The sequence below is a fragment of the Pongo pygmaeus genome, chromosome 1 (assembly GCF_028885625.2).
Source record: "Pongo pygmaeus isolate AG05252 chromosome 1, NHGRI_mPonPyg2-v2.0_pri, whole genome shotgun sequence".
Classification (NCBI taxonomy): Eukaryota; Metazoa; Chordata; class Mammalia; order Primates; family Hominidae; genus Pongo; species Pongo pygmaeus.
The window spans coordinates 224,873,780-224,888,633 of record NC_072373.2 but is presented as its reverse complement, the minus strand read 5'-3'; the positions used below and the strand labels follow the sequence as shown (position 1 = coordinate 224,888,633).

At 54.3% G+C, this 14,854-nt stretch overlaps 1 protein-coding gene across 1 annotated transcript in view; it reads right to left on the bottom strand.

Annotated features, from left to right (window-relative positions):
• ACOT7 (acyl-CoA thioesterase 7) overlaps positions 1–14,854 on the bottom strand; it is a 128,209-nt gene that overhangs the window by 63,441 nt on the left and 49,914 nt on the right. The window contains exons 3-4 of the mRNA XM_054441777.1: positions 11,254–11,410; positions 5,321–5,412 (exon numbers count right to left, since the gene is read on the bottom strand). Coding sequence (XP_054297752.1) covers positions 5,321–5,412; positions 11,254–11,410 — 249 coding nt within the window. The remainder of the gene's footprint in view (positions 1–5,320; positions 5,413–11,253; positions 11,411–14,854) is intronic.

Sequence of the window (14,854 nt, the reverse complement as noted above, 5' to 3'; positions counted from 1 at the left end):
TTTTGCACTGTCCCATTCCTTCCTAGGATTCATTAAAGAATAAAGGGATCCTCAGAAAGGCCCCACCCACTCTCCCAAGTCCGTGACAGAGCAGGAACACTGTGTGTCCCTGCTGACCCTTGGCCAATCGAACAGGTTATATATTAGTAGAGAATGGGCAGTCAAAGATGGAACCGTCCCCCCACCGCTCTGTGAATGAATCACAAGGGTTTTGACTCCAGAAGTTAAAAATAAATGTGACTATAGGACTCAGCACAGGCCGGGCATGGTGGCTCACGCCTGTAATCCCAGCAATTTGGGAGGCTGAGGCGGGTGGATCACTTGAGGTCAGGAGTTCGAGACTAGCCTGGCCAACATGATGAAACCCCGTCTCTACTAAAAATACCAAAATTAGCCAGGGGTGGTGGTGGGCACCTGTAGTCTTAGCCACTTGGGAGGCTGAGGCAAGGGAATTGCTTGAACCCGGGAGATGGAGGTTGCAGTGAGCCGAGATTGCGCCACTGCACTCCAGCCTGGGCGACAGAGCAAGACTCCATCTAAAAAAATAAATAAGTAAATAAAAAAGACCAACAACTCAGCACAAAAACCAAAGCTCCTGAGTCCCGGGACACAACAGGGGGATACTGCATTTCTTGGACGTAATAGACGGTCCACTCACTGCCCTCCTGTGCACAGTGAAGGGGATGCACCACACTCGGATGGAACCCTCGGAGGGGCCCTCGGGGCCTGTGTGCTGGCCCCAGGCTGGTTCCAGACCCTCTGCCTGCTCCATCCCCCAGGACCTTCTCCCTCCCTCTTGGCCTGGCCAGGGGCCGACTACCACCTGGCTGTTCTGATTAGCCTCCACTTCTGCTCTCACATTCACTCAACCAACCATTCCAGCTGAGCTTGTGGGGAAGCCACAGAACTCAGGGCCCCTCTGGGCCCCTCGGCCGCCTGTTGAAGCCCCTCTGACCTAAGCAAGTTCACTTCAGACGGCTGTGTTAGGCCTTCTTTCAAAAGCCAGTTTTAAACATCTCGATAATTCCTGCTCATGGCTCAGCTCCAAAATTGTGCAGGGCCTGAGCACCATTCACCATTCCTCAGCTTAATTACCCATCATCTTCAGTTGAGAACCCATCTTCAAAAGAGGCTGAGAAGGGAGCTGAAGGGTTTGTTCAAAAGAAGCAAACTGTGGGGAGTGTTTTAAGTTGCAGTGGATAATTCAACCTTTTCCTCCATAAATAAACCACGTCCTAATGTTCCACCGGCCAAGTAATGACTGTGAGAAGAGAGTCTGTGCTGTGTGTCTACCTAGGAACATTGGTGGGTGAACTTCAGCATCCTCGAGAGATGCCTTTTAAGGGGATTTTTTTTTTAAAGGAGCCAGCCCCCGGTCTAATAAATCCTCGTGGTACCCAGTACATTTGTCTGGGCTTGGCGGGGACACAGGGAAATGATGGGGCCCGGTCCTGGACACAAGCCACGAGGAGAAGCCCAGCCTCCTCCCCGACGCTGCCTTTCCATCTGGGAACAAAACCGCTGGAACATTTTAATGATGGCTGGCACCTAACTCTCACCCCCAAGAGCTCATCAAACACAACTGATCTGAAGCAGCAGACAGCGTGGCCCAAATATCTAAGAGACAGGCTGTGAACCTCTTCGCTCGAGCACACATTCAGACATTTGAAAAAACCAAAGCATCCACCCCCGACGGCCACTCAGCCTGTCCAGGGCTGCGGCTGCCCCTCTGGTCATCCTGGGGCCCCTCGGGCCCATCACAGGGCCACCGAGGTTCCCTGCTCACTGGGAAAGCTGCAGGCAGGCTAGGGAGGAAGGTGGAACAAAGACAAGACGTCCTGCACTAGACGACTGTGCACACGGCCAGCAGCTGGGTTCCTCCAGGGAGATGCACACATCCAGGAAACCAGTGTGTGTGTGTGTGTGTGTGTGTGTGGTGTGTGTGCATGAGTGTTCAAGATATCTACATGCATATGTATGTGACATCTCTATTTGTATGTGTGTATATATTATATATATCTGTATATCTATACATACAGGGATGTACATTTTCCTAAATCAGGGATGGCTGTCTGTAGAAAGGTCAGTGGGAGCATGCTCATGGAATATAAGACAGCCCTGTGGCCAGGCCACCAGCAGATGAGCATAAATGCCCACCGGGGCCAGGGAAGGAAGCCATACTTTCTGGGATTCCTAAGCAGGCCTCTGGCTGGGCCCACCAGTGAAAACCAGGAGACCTAGATTCCAAATCAGCGGGAGGTTTATACTACGTGGGCCTAGCGTGTGTTGGGGGGAAGATGGTGCAAATAGCTCTGAACAACAGCTGCAGCTGAGAACTGTGCAGCCTCTCCCATCTGCGGCTCTGGCTGCCTCGGATCCGTGGAATGGTTTCAACAACTCCTCGACAAGGCCAAGTTGATATTTATGTCTCATCAAACCCACTATACAAAGGAAATGAAAAAGCAACTGGGAGCTCCTCCAGGTTGTGGGAGGGAAGGAGCTAATTACTGGGCAAGGAGAGGCGAGGCTAAGAGGGGCCACACTGAAAGCACCCTGTCCCTGCAGCGAGGGGACGGAAGCCAGGGGAGTCAGAAGCTACCCGTCCCCTCCACTGGCCAAAAACCCAACAGCTCTTGGCGCATCGATCCTAAGTGACAAGGCAGCAAAAGTGACTGTGTTCAGGTCCAGACCCGCCCCTCGGTATCACCCGCCTGAGATGCACCATGAGATGCTGAAGCCAGGCACGGGGCCTGGGAGAGATTTCAGAACTGGGTAGCATCTGAAAATTAAATCCGTTAAATGCTATGTCTCAATATTTACATGTGATGTGGCTCACTGAATGCCAAGGGCTAAGAGAAAAGCATGAACGTGGGGTGGGTGCACTTGCAATTCTGCGGAGAACAGTCAGGAGCCCCCACCTGACCCCCGCTCCTTAGGTCTTCAACCACCCCCGAGTTAGCACTGCTGAAAATGACCACAGCTTCCATCTCAGCCAAGAAGCAGGGAGAGAGGAGAACAGCCCCACGAAGAACAAGAGACGGGAGAGGGTGTTGAACCGAGGGCTGGTGCAGTGGGTTGAACAGCATCCCTCAAAATGTATATCCACCTGAAACCTCAAAATGCAAACGCTTCCAAAAACCAGGTCTTTGTAGTTGTAAATAGTTAGAATGAGGTCACAGCGGAATGGGACGGGCCCTGAGCCCAGTGACCCACGCTCCTGTAAGCAGGCTGTGCGAAGATGGAGGCAGAAGCTTCAGTGACGCAGCCTCAGCCAAGGGACGCCTGGAGCCACCCAGCGCTGGAGAGGCCGGGAGGGATCCTCGCCTGGGGCCGGTGGAAGGCGCGGGGCCTTGCCCATACCTTTGCACTTCTGGCCTCCAGAACTGTGACAGAATCAACTTCTATTGTTTGAGAGCTACCCAGTCAGTGGCACTTTGTCACGGCAGCCCCGGGACACTGTCAGGCGGGAGTGTGAGACCTCGGACTCCACACCCCGACCCTGAGCCCCCGCCCACTGGCCAGCTTCTGGCAGGCTGCCATCCTGCTCTCATAAAACCAAAGCTGCAGCCACCAGCCTGCCCTTCCCATTAAATATGGACAGGGCTCCCCTGTCACCAAGATTAAAAAAAAAACAAAACCTAGGCCAAAAAGCAGCTGGACCCAGCAGCCAGCCACACCTACCTGGGGAGACACCCCACCCAGACCTTCACTGCCCTCTGAGGAGACCCTGGCAGGGTGCCTGGTCAGACACGGAGCTGGGGACAGAAGAGATGGCAGGAAGCAGGTCTCAGGGAGCACCTCCCCAGTCTCACATGAGCAGGGACCAAGGCCCCATCAGCCCTGGTGACCGGGGGGCCACAGGAAGACGGTGAGCCAGGCCTCCTACAGGCGGGAAGTGGCCTGCGCCCGGCAAACGCTGGGGAGGGAACCAGGGCTTCCGGCAGCGGCAAGAGCACCCAGCGTCTCTATTGGGTCTGGAAGCAAAAAGAGCAGGCACCAATTCCTGACAATCTGGTTCTCGGCTTTATTATTTCTAAAAATGTATTCTATATATATATATCTCAGCCGGAGGAAAAGCTCCCTGCCAGGGCCCACACTGCAGACTCAGAATCCCGGTTCCTTCCCTCTAAGAACAGCTCCTCCTGGGGGCTGAGGCCTGTGGACCGCAGGGTCAGGCTGCAGGAGGAGCTGGTCACATCTGTCCTTGGACTCGCCAGTGAACTTGGGGCACAGGAGAAGGAGGCGAGGGAGTACTTTTAGGGAATGAATTAAATTTCTTTATTCCCAACGTCTCCCCTCCAGGAATCTGTATGTGTGGCTTCCACAGGCCTGCCCATGGCGGGACCCCCTGACAACATAATGAACTGGTATTATGAAAGGTGCTTCCACCGGGCGCAGTGGTTCACGCCTGTAATCCCAGCACTTTGGGAGGCCGAGGTGGGTGGATCATGAGGTCAGGAGATCGAGACCATCCTGGCTAACACGGAGAAACCCTGTCTCTACTAAAAAATTATATAAAATAATTAGCTGGGTGTGGTGGCAGGCGTCTGTAGTCCCAGCTACTCAGGAGGCTGAGGCAGGAGAATGGCATGAACCTGGGAGGCGGAGCTTGCAGTGAGCCGAGATTGTGCCACTGCACTCCAGCCTGGGCAACAGAGCAAGATTCTGTCTCAAAAAAACAAAAAAACAAACAAAAGAAAGAAAGAAAGAAAGATGCTTCCAACCACAGCGAAGCCAGAAATGAGAGAAACCCAGAAAAGGAGACAGACCCCAGCAGGGGACAAGAAGGGAGAAAGACAAAAGCTCATATGAGAGCTGTCTCCACAGCCACTGCGTCAGAAGCAGAGATCAGAACCAGCTTGCAGGGGCCACGGGGGAGCAGCCAGCCTGGCCCGGGCAGCCTGGTGGTCCTGGCTCCCGAAAGGACACGTCACTATCACAATCCTGTCACCGTCTTTTCTCTGGTTAGAGAGTGTGACAAAAAGGTCCCTAGGTTGGAGGGATGTTTACGTCCACGGGTTCTGAGCCAGCTTACGCTCACATTTCCAGCATGAATTAAACATACATTAGAAGATCCCACACAGACATGTCTCCTCCCTACCCGTGTTTCCTCGGAGGCAGGACAGAAACTCCTGTGGAGCCAGGGATGCCCTGCCCAGCCCAGAGGGGACACTGCCTGCTGACAGACCTGGCCCCCTGTGCCCTAGCTCTGGCCTGTTGCTCCCTTGGGACCCTTAGCTGAACGAGCCTCCCACCATCAGGTGAGGTGACCTGATCTCTGCCATCTGCCCCCAAGAGAGAAGTAGAAAGGGCACCTTACCACAACAGGAGGCACCTCGAGGACCTTGTCCACGTTCTTCAGCGACAGGGGCACATACCACAGGGTGGCCTTATTCGTCAGCTTTTTGGCACCTTAAGAGAAGAAAATCACATTAAATGATGCCCGGGAGACGGGGTGGGAATGTGAGCGGCCAGGCACGTGGCAGCTGCTGCTCCAGCGCCCGGTCCCAGTACCTGAAACACACCGCACTGTGCACCACCTCTCTGGCCCCCAACCCCCAGGACCCCAAGGCCTTTTCAGCATCCTGGCCAGGGGGTGCTGCCATCACGTGAGTGCGGACAAACAGAACAACAGACCCCAGAGCCCATGGAGAGAGGCTGCGTGGGGCCCACCCCCATCACAAGGCATGCCCCCCCAAAACTGGCTTGAGCTCAGGACCCCAGCCCCTCCCAACACACCCACTCTGGGGCAGTTCTCCCTTTCCAGGGGCTGCTGAAAAGACTTCAGACCATGTGGTTTAAGCCTGGATGGTCCGGAGCTGGTCAGCCACAACACCCAACAGGGATCACCCTGGAGGGCACCAACTGCAGGCAACCTCCTCTTCCTGGTGTTTTGACAGAAAGGGAGCTTGATTATGAAAACACATCAGAGGCTCCCGATGAGCCTCCCAGACAGAGGGAAAGGACTGATTGGCTGCAGGCAGACGCCCTTCGTTCTGCCCGGGCACACGAGGCTGAGCCCACTTCACCTGCTGGCTCAAGTCTCCACCAACTGATCGCTGCCGACATCGAACGTCAAAATCAAAAGTGCCTTGCTGGGGAACTTGACGTCCTGATGCTCAGACAAGTAACATCTTCTGCAGATCCCATCCACCTGTCTAAGCACTGCCAAGAACTCCCGCCAAACGGGGAAGCCCAGAAAGACACTTGGCCCATACAGACGTGCAGGCTGCAGAGGCTCGGGAGGATGTGGAGGCTGTGCCCAGGCAGAGCAGCCCAGGGGAGGGGCAGGGGGGACGGCCAGGGCCCCCACAGCCCAAAGCACAGAGCAGCGGAGCCAGCTCATCAAAGCCCCATTTTTGCCACCCCAGGAACTTCCTTTCCTTCACACCAGACACTCGGGTGGGCTGCCAGCCCATCCAAAGCTCCACCAGAAGCTTCCAGGTGCCAAGAGACGGGCTATAGGCTGCTGACTCCTTGGGGCACTGAGCCCACCCACAGAGCAAAGTGGGGCTGCAGGACAGGGAGGCCTGTCCATGCTGAGAAACACAGGCTCGTGGCCTGCTGGGGCTAAAGGAGCCTAGAGATCCCTGGTGTACACCCCTCACTTGTACAGAAGGAGCCTGAGGCCCAGAGACATCTAGGGGTTTACCCAGGGTCACACAGCAACTTGGTGCCATACTCCCACGTCCCAGTCATTTCAGAGAAGTATCTGCAAGGATGCCTTTAAAAAGTGGCTTTGTCAGGCACGGTGGCTCACACTTGTAATCCCAGCACTCTGGGAGGCTGAGGTGGGTGGATCACTTGAGCTCAGGAGTTCCAGACCAGCCTGGGCAACATGGCGAAACCCTGTCTCTACCAAAAATACAAAAAATTAGCTGGGTTGGCTGGGCACGGTGGCTCACACCTGTAATCCCAGCACTTTGGGAGGCCGAGGCAGGCAGATCACCTGAGGTCGGGAGTTCGAGACCAGCCTGACCAACATGGGGAAACCCTGTCTCTACTAAAAATACAAAAATTAGCCGGGTGTGGTGGTGCCTGTAATCCCAGCTACTCAGGAGGCTGAGGCAGGAGAACAGCTTGAACCCGGGAGGCAGAGGTTGCGGTGAGCCGAGATGGCGCCACTGCACTCTAGGCTGGGCAACAAGAGCAAAACTCTGTCTCAAAAAAAAAAAAAAAAAATTAGCTGGGCATGGCGGTGCACACCTGTGGTCCCAAAGGCTGAGATAGGAGGATCGCTTGAGCCCGGAAGGCAGAGATTACAGTGAGCCTAGATTGCACCACTGCACTCCAGCCTGGGTGACAGAGCGAGGCCCTGTCTTAAAAAAATAAATAAAAGTGGCTTCTTCAATGTGGAAGATCCTCACTATAAAGCAGAAGAGTGAACTGCAGGAAATAACGGAGGAAAGGGAGACAGGAGCAGCCCCAGGGCCCTGCCCAAAATCCCCAGAGGAGCTCACTTCCCACCAGTTACCTGAACCTGCCTTCCCAAGGCAAAGCACTTTTCCTCAATAAACACAGCCCCAGGCTCCAAGTCAAGCCCCAGGGGGCCCATTAAGAAAAGGCCTGTGCCTGCCCCTCCTCCCCGCACGGAACACACCTTGAGAACGTGGGGCTCCCAGTGCTTGGGAACCACAGGCAAATAATATGGGAAAATATTTCCACCGCACTTTGACTGAGAGTGAATCTGACAACCTGCTTTTGGGAATAAAGATTTCCTGTTGGATTCAGCTAGAGCCAGCCTGACAAGCCGGTTTCCATGACAACTCGAGTGGCCCTCTGGACCTAAATGAACACCATGGAGCAAATGAGGCAAACATGCTAATTGTATTTTCTCCATCATTTAATGAAACCATCAAAAGACAACGGCAGTATTAAAAAATTATCTCTCGGCCAGCTGCGGTGGCTTACGCCTGTAATCCCAGCACTTTGGCAGGCCGAGGCAGGCGGATCACGAGCTCAGAATCAAGACCATCCTGGCTAACAGGTCTCTACTAAAAATACAAAAAAATTAGCCAGGCACGGTGACACGTGCCTGTAATCCCAGCTACTAGGGAGGCTGAGGCAGGAGAATCACTTGAACCTGACAGGGGGAGGTTGTAATGAGCCGAGATCGCGCCACTGCACTCCAGCCTGCATGACAGAGCAAGACTTGGTCTCAAAAAAAAAAAAAAAAAAAATCTCTTAAAATCTTAAGAGCTCCCAGCTATTTTTCTGGAGCAATTCACAGCGATCACATCCCAGTTAGCTTAATACTTTGACAGTTGCTGGAGATAAATGAGCTGCCTCAAAGGCAAGGTTTGCGGGTCGTCTGCCTGGGCCTGTGCTCGCTCAGCGGCCTCGTGACAGGCAGCACAGCCCAGGTAGAGGGGACACACAGAACAGGGGACCCCTGTCTCCTGGGGTGGAGACAGCACACAGATGTCACGCACACAGCTTATGACTCAGCCTGCTCCGGGCCAGGGTCCCCGCGCGCATCCTCTGCCCCCACCTGCAATACCCCATCTTTCAGAGGTCACCACCCATTCAGCCAGTGCTCCCCATGTGCCCACCATGTGCCAGGCACTGTTCTTGGTGTTGGGGCCTTCATGAGTTCAATTTCCAGGGGACACATGGGCAGAGACAGAGAAGGGCCTCAAGAGAACAATAGAGACTGCAGAGAGATGGCAGAGAAGCAGAAGCACAGACGAGGAGATGAGCGAGACAGAGGGGGAGATGAGACCCGCAGTCACAGAGTAAGACAACAGCGGGCTCCGGGGCCTGACCAAGATATGGAGAAAAGCCACAGCCTCGGGGTTCCAAGGCCTCCCTGCTCAGCCCCTGCTACAGGGAAAAGGCTGAAGCTGGGAGGAAGAACCTGGGGCACCGCCCAGCCCCACTGGGAGAAGCCTTCATGTGCTGGCAAGCGCTGGCAAGCGTATCCTGCCTTCTCTAAGCCTCACGTGCACGACAGGGCAATGCCAGCCCTGATGTCTCCAGGGAGGAGGGGTGGGCATCTCTGTCCCTCTCTGAGCCCATCGTTCGGAGGAGGAGGAGAAGGCCGAGGGCTGTGGTGGCCAGGACACAGCGGGGAGGCTGAGAAGCTCCCAGCACCTTCTGGGTGAGCTGGTGGGGGCTGCTCTCTCATGCTCACGCCTGCCCTGGCTCTGCACAGGAGCCTCTCCCCCTCTCAGCCCCTAAAGAGCGAGGGATCCCCACGAATATGTCAGATCGTGTCATCCTCATCAAAACCCCATCAGCCAGCATGTCTCAGCACTGACGCCCAGTTCTTCCTGGTCGCCTCTGCTCCTTCACTTATTCATTCATTCATTTGCTCATCCACTATTGGTTCCATGTCTATTATGAACCAGCAGAAGCGGCCAGGAAAGGGAAGTTCATGATCTGGGGAGTTCCTCAAGCTCAGTACCCCTGACCTTTGGCCTGCATCACTCTCTGCTGTGGGGACAGCGGGTCCCAGCCATGCTGAAAGCCTGAGAACACCTTTCCGTCTCCCTGCCTCTCTCCCCATCATCCCAAACTGCTCAGCCGGGCTCGGTGGCTCATGCCTGTAATCCCAGCACTTTGGGAGGCCAAGGCGGCTGGATCACCTGAGGCCTGAGGTCAGGAGTTTCAGACCACCCTGGCCATCATGGTGAAACCCTCTCTACTAAAAATACAAAAATTAGCCAGGTATGGTGGCTCATGCCTGTAATCCCAGCTACTCAGGAGGCTGAAGCAGGAGAATAGCTTGAACCTGGGAGGCAGAGGTTGCGGTGAGCCAAGATTGCACCACTGCACTCCAGACTGGGCAACAGAGTGAGACACCATCTCAAACAAAAAAAAAAACAAAAAAACCAACCTGCTCATCAGGGCTTCCTCTGAGGCTGTGGCCTCTGATGGAGACCACAAAGGGGGCTTCCATGGCAGAAAACCTGCAAAGCAGATCCCTTCCTGGCATTTTTGAAGCCACCAACTCCTGCAATGACAAAGGGTGCTGCTGACTGGGCCCTCACAAGCAGGAAGGTCCTAGGAAGCAGGAGAGCGCGGCAGGCCATCCCTCCTCTCCAGGAAGGGGCCAAGGCTCCACCCCCAGCAGAGTCGGAGAAGAGCTGCGACCTCACAGGAGATGGCAGGGAAACCCCAAGGCCCCTAAAGTGGGGAACCCACCCAGCCCTGAGCAGCCTCTCCCAAGTCATGGGTGCTGCTCCTGATGTGGGAGGTGCCCATACACCCCTTCCTGTGCCACATCCTGAGACCAGCATCCAGGGTCCCTCTGATGTCAGAGGTGCCTGCTGAGGGAGCAGCAGGCAATGGGAACGCAGACCACCTTCCACCCCAGGCCCTTGCTCAGCTCCATCTGCCCACCTGCCGGAGCTGGGCTGACACAGCCATTCTAATCACCAACCCTGCTGAGGTCCTCAGAATGTTCTAGATGCATAACTGTGCTTGCTACCGGCCTGTCATGAGGAAAAGGACTCGAGCCCCTTAAACAGCTGTGAGCTGGCACTCCACCGGGCAGCCACTGCTGAGGAACACGCATGGGGAAGAGGAGGAAACCGGCCCAGCCTCTCTGCATGGGAGGACTGGTGACCTGGGAGGTGGCAGGGAGAGGGCCAGGGGCAGGGGAAGAGGCCCGCCTTCCCCCTCACCTCCCGTCCCCAGCCTGGGTATAAAAAGAAGCGTGAGCTGGTGAACACTGGAGCCGCCCCCTCCTGCAGCGCCCAGTGGGAAGGGGAAGGGGGTTTCCATGGTTACCATGGCCAAGGAGGAGAATATTCAGATGAAAGCAGAGGCAAAGGTTCACCCAGTGAGCTTCTATCTGAGCCTGGTTTCTGGGGCTCCCAGGAGCGGGCAGTGTCCTCTCTGGAGCAAACACCTCCCTATGCTTGAGGAGGGCAAGCAGGGCAGGGAGACCTGCAGAGGGGTGGATGGTGCATACCGGCCTCACAGCCCGCGCCCAGCCCCTGCCATGGATGAGCTGGCCACGGGCAGCAGGACAGGCAGCGGTGATGTGCTCAGGCCGGACCCGGACAGCAGGGTTGTGAGTCCTGCTCCGGGTAACTGAACTCGTTTCTTAGCCCCTCTGCGCCCGTTTCCTGTCTGCAAAATCAGGGCAGTGGGCATAGCTGCTCCCAGGGCCATGGCGGGAGGTGAGAGAGGTCTCATTGGCGGAAAAGGGGCCAGGCCCTGGAGCGTCCTCTGCCCTCAGGAGGGAAGCAGCTGTGTAGCCACGGCCCTTACTGCTCCAGTCACCACTGTCGCTCCCAGAAGTACCTGTGAGGATGTTTTCGGACATCACGTTGACCTGCACCTCCACAGAGTGCTTGGAGGTGTAGGTGATCTCCGCGCTGACATGTGCCACCTCACCGATGCACATGGGAGACAGGAAGTCGGTGCGCTCGACACGAGCCAGGGCGGCCACACAGCGCTCCTGTGGAGACAGAAGCAGTGGTCAGCCAAGGTCAGCCAGCCCAGCCCCGAGAGCCCCCCCGGGACATGCTCCCTGGAAACCGCCTTTGCCTTTGCTTTCATTCCCCAATGTGAAAGCAACCAATGTATCGCAATTTATTGGCACCGTGCTTCTTTTTTTTTTATGAACGGAGTCTCGCTCTGTCGCCCAGGCTGGAGTGCAGTGGCAAGATCTCGGCTCACTGCAAGCTCCGCCTCCCGGGTTCACGTCATTCTCCTGCTTCAGCCTCCCGAGTAGCTGGGACTACAGGCGTCCGCCACCACACCCGACTAATTTTTTGTTTTTTTGTTTTGTTTTTTGTTTTTGAGACGGAGTCTCCCTCTGTCGCCCAGGCTGGAGGGCAGTGGTGTGATCTCCCCTCACTGCAAGCTCCACCTCCCGGGTTCACACCATTCTCCTGCCTCAGCCTCCTGAGTAGCTGGGACTACAGGCATCTGCTACCACACCCGGCTAATTTTTTCGTATTTTTAATAGAGACGGGGTTTCACTCTGTTAGCCAGGATGGTCTCGATCTCCTGACCTTGTGATCTGCCCGCCTCGGTCTCCCAAAGTGCTGGGATTACAGGCGTGAGCCACCGCACCCGGCCTAATTTTTTTGTATTTTTAGTAGAGATGGGATTTCACCATGTTAGCCAGGATGGTCTCGATCTCCTGACCTCGTGATCCGCCTGCCTCAGCCTCCCAAAGTGCTGGGATTACAGGCGTGAGCCACCGCACCCGGCCTAATTTTATGTATTTTTAGTAGAGACGGGGTTTCACCGTGCTAGCCAGGATGGTCTTGATCTCTGGACCTCGTGATCCGCCCGCCTCGGCCTCCCAAAGTGCTGGGATTACAGGCATGAGCCACCACGCCCGGCCTAGCACCATGCATTCCTAAACACAAAAGCACAGGGATGTAGAGGAGCCCTGGGGAGTCCAGCCCAAAGCAACTGCTGCAGGCGATTCCCCAACTGGTGGGATCACCAGCTGCTTCTTCCTTTCTTCTGATTTTCTCACAATAGGCATGCATTATTTGCATAATATAAAGTGAACAAATGCATACGTACTCATTATGGAAAATTTGGGAAATATAGAAAAGTAGAAAGAAGGGGAACGTCACTCCTCCCATTCAAAGATAACCATGGTTACTATTTTGGGATCTTTCTTTCCAGGCTTTTTTCCCAAGCATCGGGGTGGGTTTTGTTGTCTCACTTGTTCGTCTGCCTGGCTCGTTTCGCAGTTTTAGTCTAATATAGCTGTGCAAAAACTAAATACATACCCTCACCTTCTGATTCTTTTTCATTCAACGTAGGAAAAATAATCTGCCTGTGTTGTGACACATTCTTTGCAATCATTATTCTTCTTCAGGCCGGGCGCGGTGGCTCATGACTATAATTCCAGAACTTTGGGAGGCCGAGGTGGGCGGATCACGTGAGGCCAGGAGTTCGAGACCAGCTTGGCCAACATGGTGAAACTCCATCTCTACTAAAAATACAAAAGTTACCCGGGTGTGGCGGTGCACATCTGTAATCCCAGCTACTCAGGAGGCTGAGGTATGAGAATTGGTTGAACTTGGGACAGGGAGGTTGCAGTGAGCTGAGATTGTGCCACTGCACTCCAGCCTGGGTGACAGAGCAAGACTCCATCTCAAAAACAACAACAACAACAACGACAACAAAACACTAAATACACTCTCACCTTGATTCTTTTTCATTCAATATGGGAAAAATAAACTGCCCGTGTTGTGACATGGCTCTTTGCAATCACTATTCTTTTTTTTTTTTGAGATGGAGTCTCACTCTGTTGCCCAGACTGGAATGCAGTGGTGCAATCTCGGTTCACTGCAACCTCTGCCTCCAGGATTCAGGCAATTCTTCTGCCTCAGCCTCCTGAGTAGCTGGGATTACAGATGTGCACCACCACGCCTGGCTAAGTTTTGTATTTTTAGTGAAGACGGGGTTTTACCATGTTGGCCTCAAACTCCTGACCTCAGATGATCCGCCTGCCTCATCCTCCCAAAGTGCTGGGATTACAGGTGTGAGCCATCGTGCCCGGCCCAACTATTCTTTTTAAACATTTAGATGTGGCCGGGCGCGGTGGCTCACGCCTGTAATCCCAGCACTTTGGGACGCCAAGGCGGGTGGATCACGAGGTCAGGAGATTGAGACCATCCTGGCTAACATGGTGAAACCCTGTCTCTACTAAAAATACAAAAAATTAGCCAGGTGTAGTGGTGGGCACCTGTAGTCCCAGTTACTCGGGAGGCTGAGGCAGGAGAATGGTGTAAACCCAGGAGGTGGAGCTTGCAGTGAGCCAAGATCGCGCCACTGCACTCCAGCCTGGGCAACAGAGCGAGACTCCGTCTCAAAAAAAAAAAAAAAATTCAATGTTATTTATCCTTCAAATAGGCGACCCATTCTCATGATTCAAAATGTAAAAGGAACAAAAGAGCCTATGGTGCTGGGTCTACCTCTGGCCACCTCGTCCCCCGTCACACAGGACCCCTTGGCAGCTGGGTCCCATGTGTCAGATTGGACTCCGCATCTACAACCACATGGTGGGGCTCCCAGATGGTGGACATGGACAGGTGGCGCTGCACCCTGCTTTTCTCTCTTCATCTACCCTGGGGATCATCCTCTGTAGGTTTGGGTCTTAGTTCATTGGGCTGCCATAACAAAATGCCATAGCCTGGGCAGCTTAGACACAACAGAAATTTATTTCTCACAGTCCTGGAGGGGGGAAGACTCCAGGGATTGGGTCATTCCAAGATCAGGGACGGGCAGATTCCATGCCTGGTAAGGGCCGGCTTCCTGGTTCACAGACAGTGCTTCTCGTGTGTCCTCACGTGGTGGCCGGGGCAAATGAGCTCCCTCCGGCCCCTTTCATGAAGACATTGATCCCATTCATGAAGCTCCACCCCCATGCCCTCGTCACCTCCCAAAGGCCCCACCCCCTAATATCATCACCCTGGGGGTGAGGATTTCAACACATGGGAGACACGAACACTCAGACGGTGGCTGTATGTGAAAGACTTCCTTATCCTTTCCAGTGACTTCCTTTTCATAGCACTCCAATGCAAAATTATTATCATTTATAGAGACAGGACCTTGCTGTGTTGCCCAGGCAGGAATGCAATGGCTATTCACAGGCACAATCATGCTCACTGCAGCCTCAAACTCCTCCTGGGCTCAAGCGATCCTCCAGCCTCAGCCTCCTGAGTAGCTGTGACTACAGGCACATGCAACCACACCTAACTTTTTTTTAGAAAATTACTTTCAATTGCTAGCCAGGTGGAATTGAATATTCTTCTTCTTCTGTTAGAGATGTGGGGCATCCCCAATTGATTCTCATTATAAACAATGCTGTGATGGGCACCCTTTCACTTAAACCGTTTTCTGCATTTGGGATTATTTTCTGGGCCCAAGG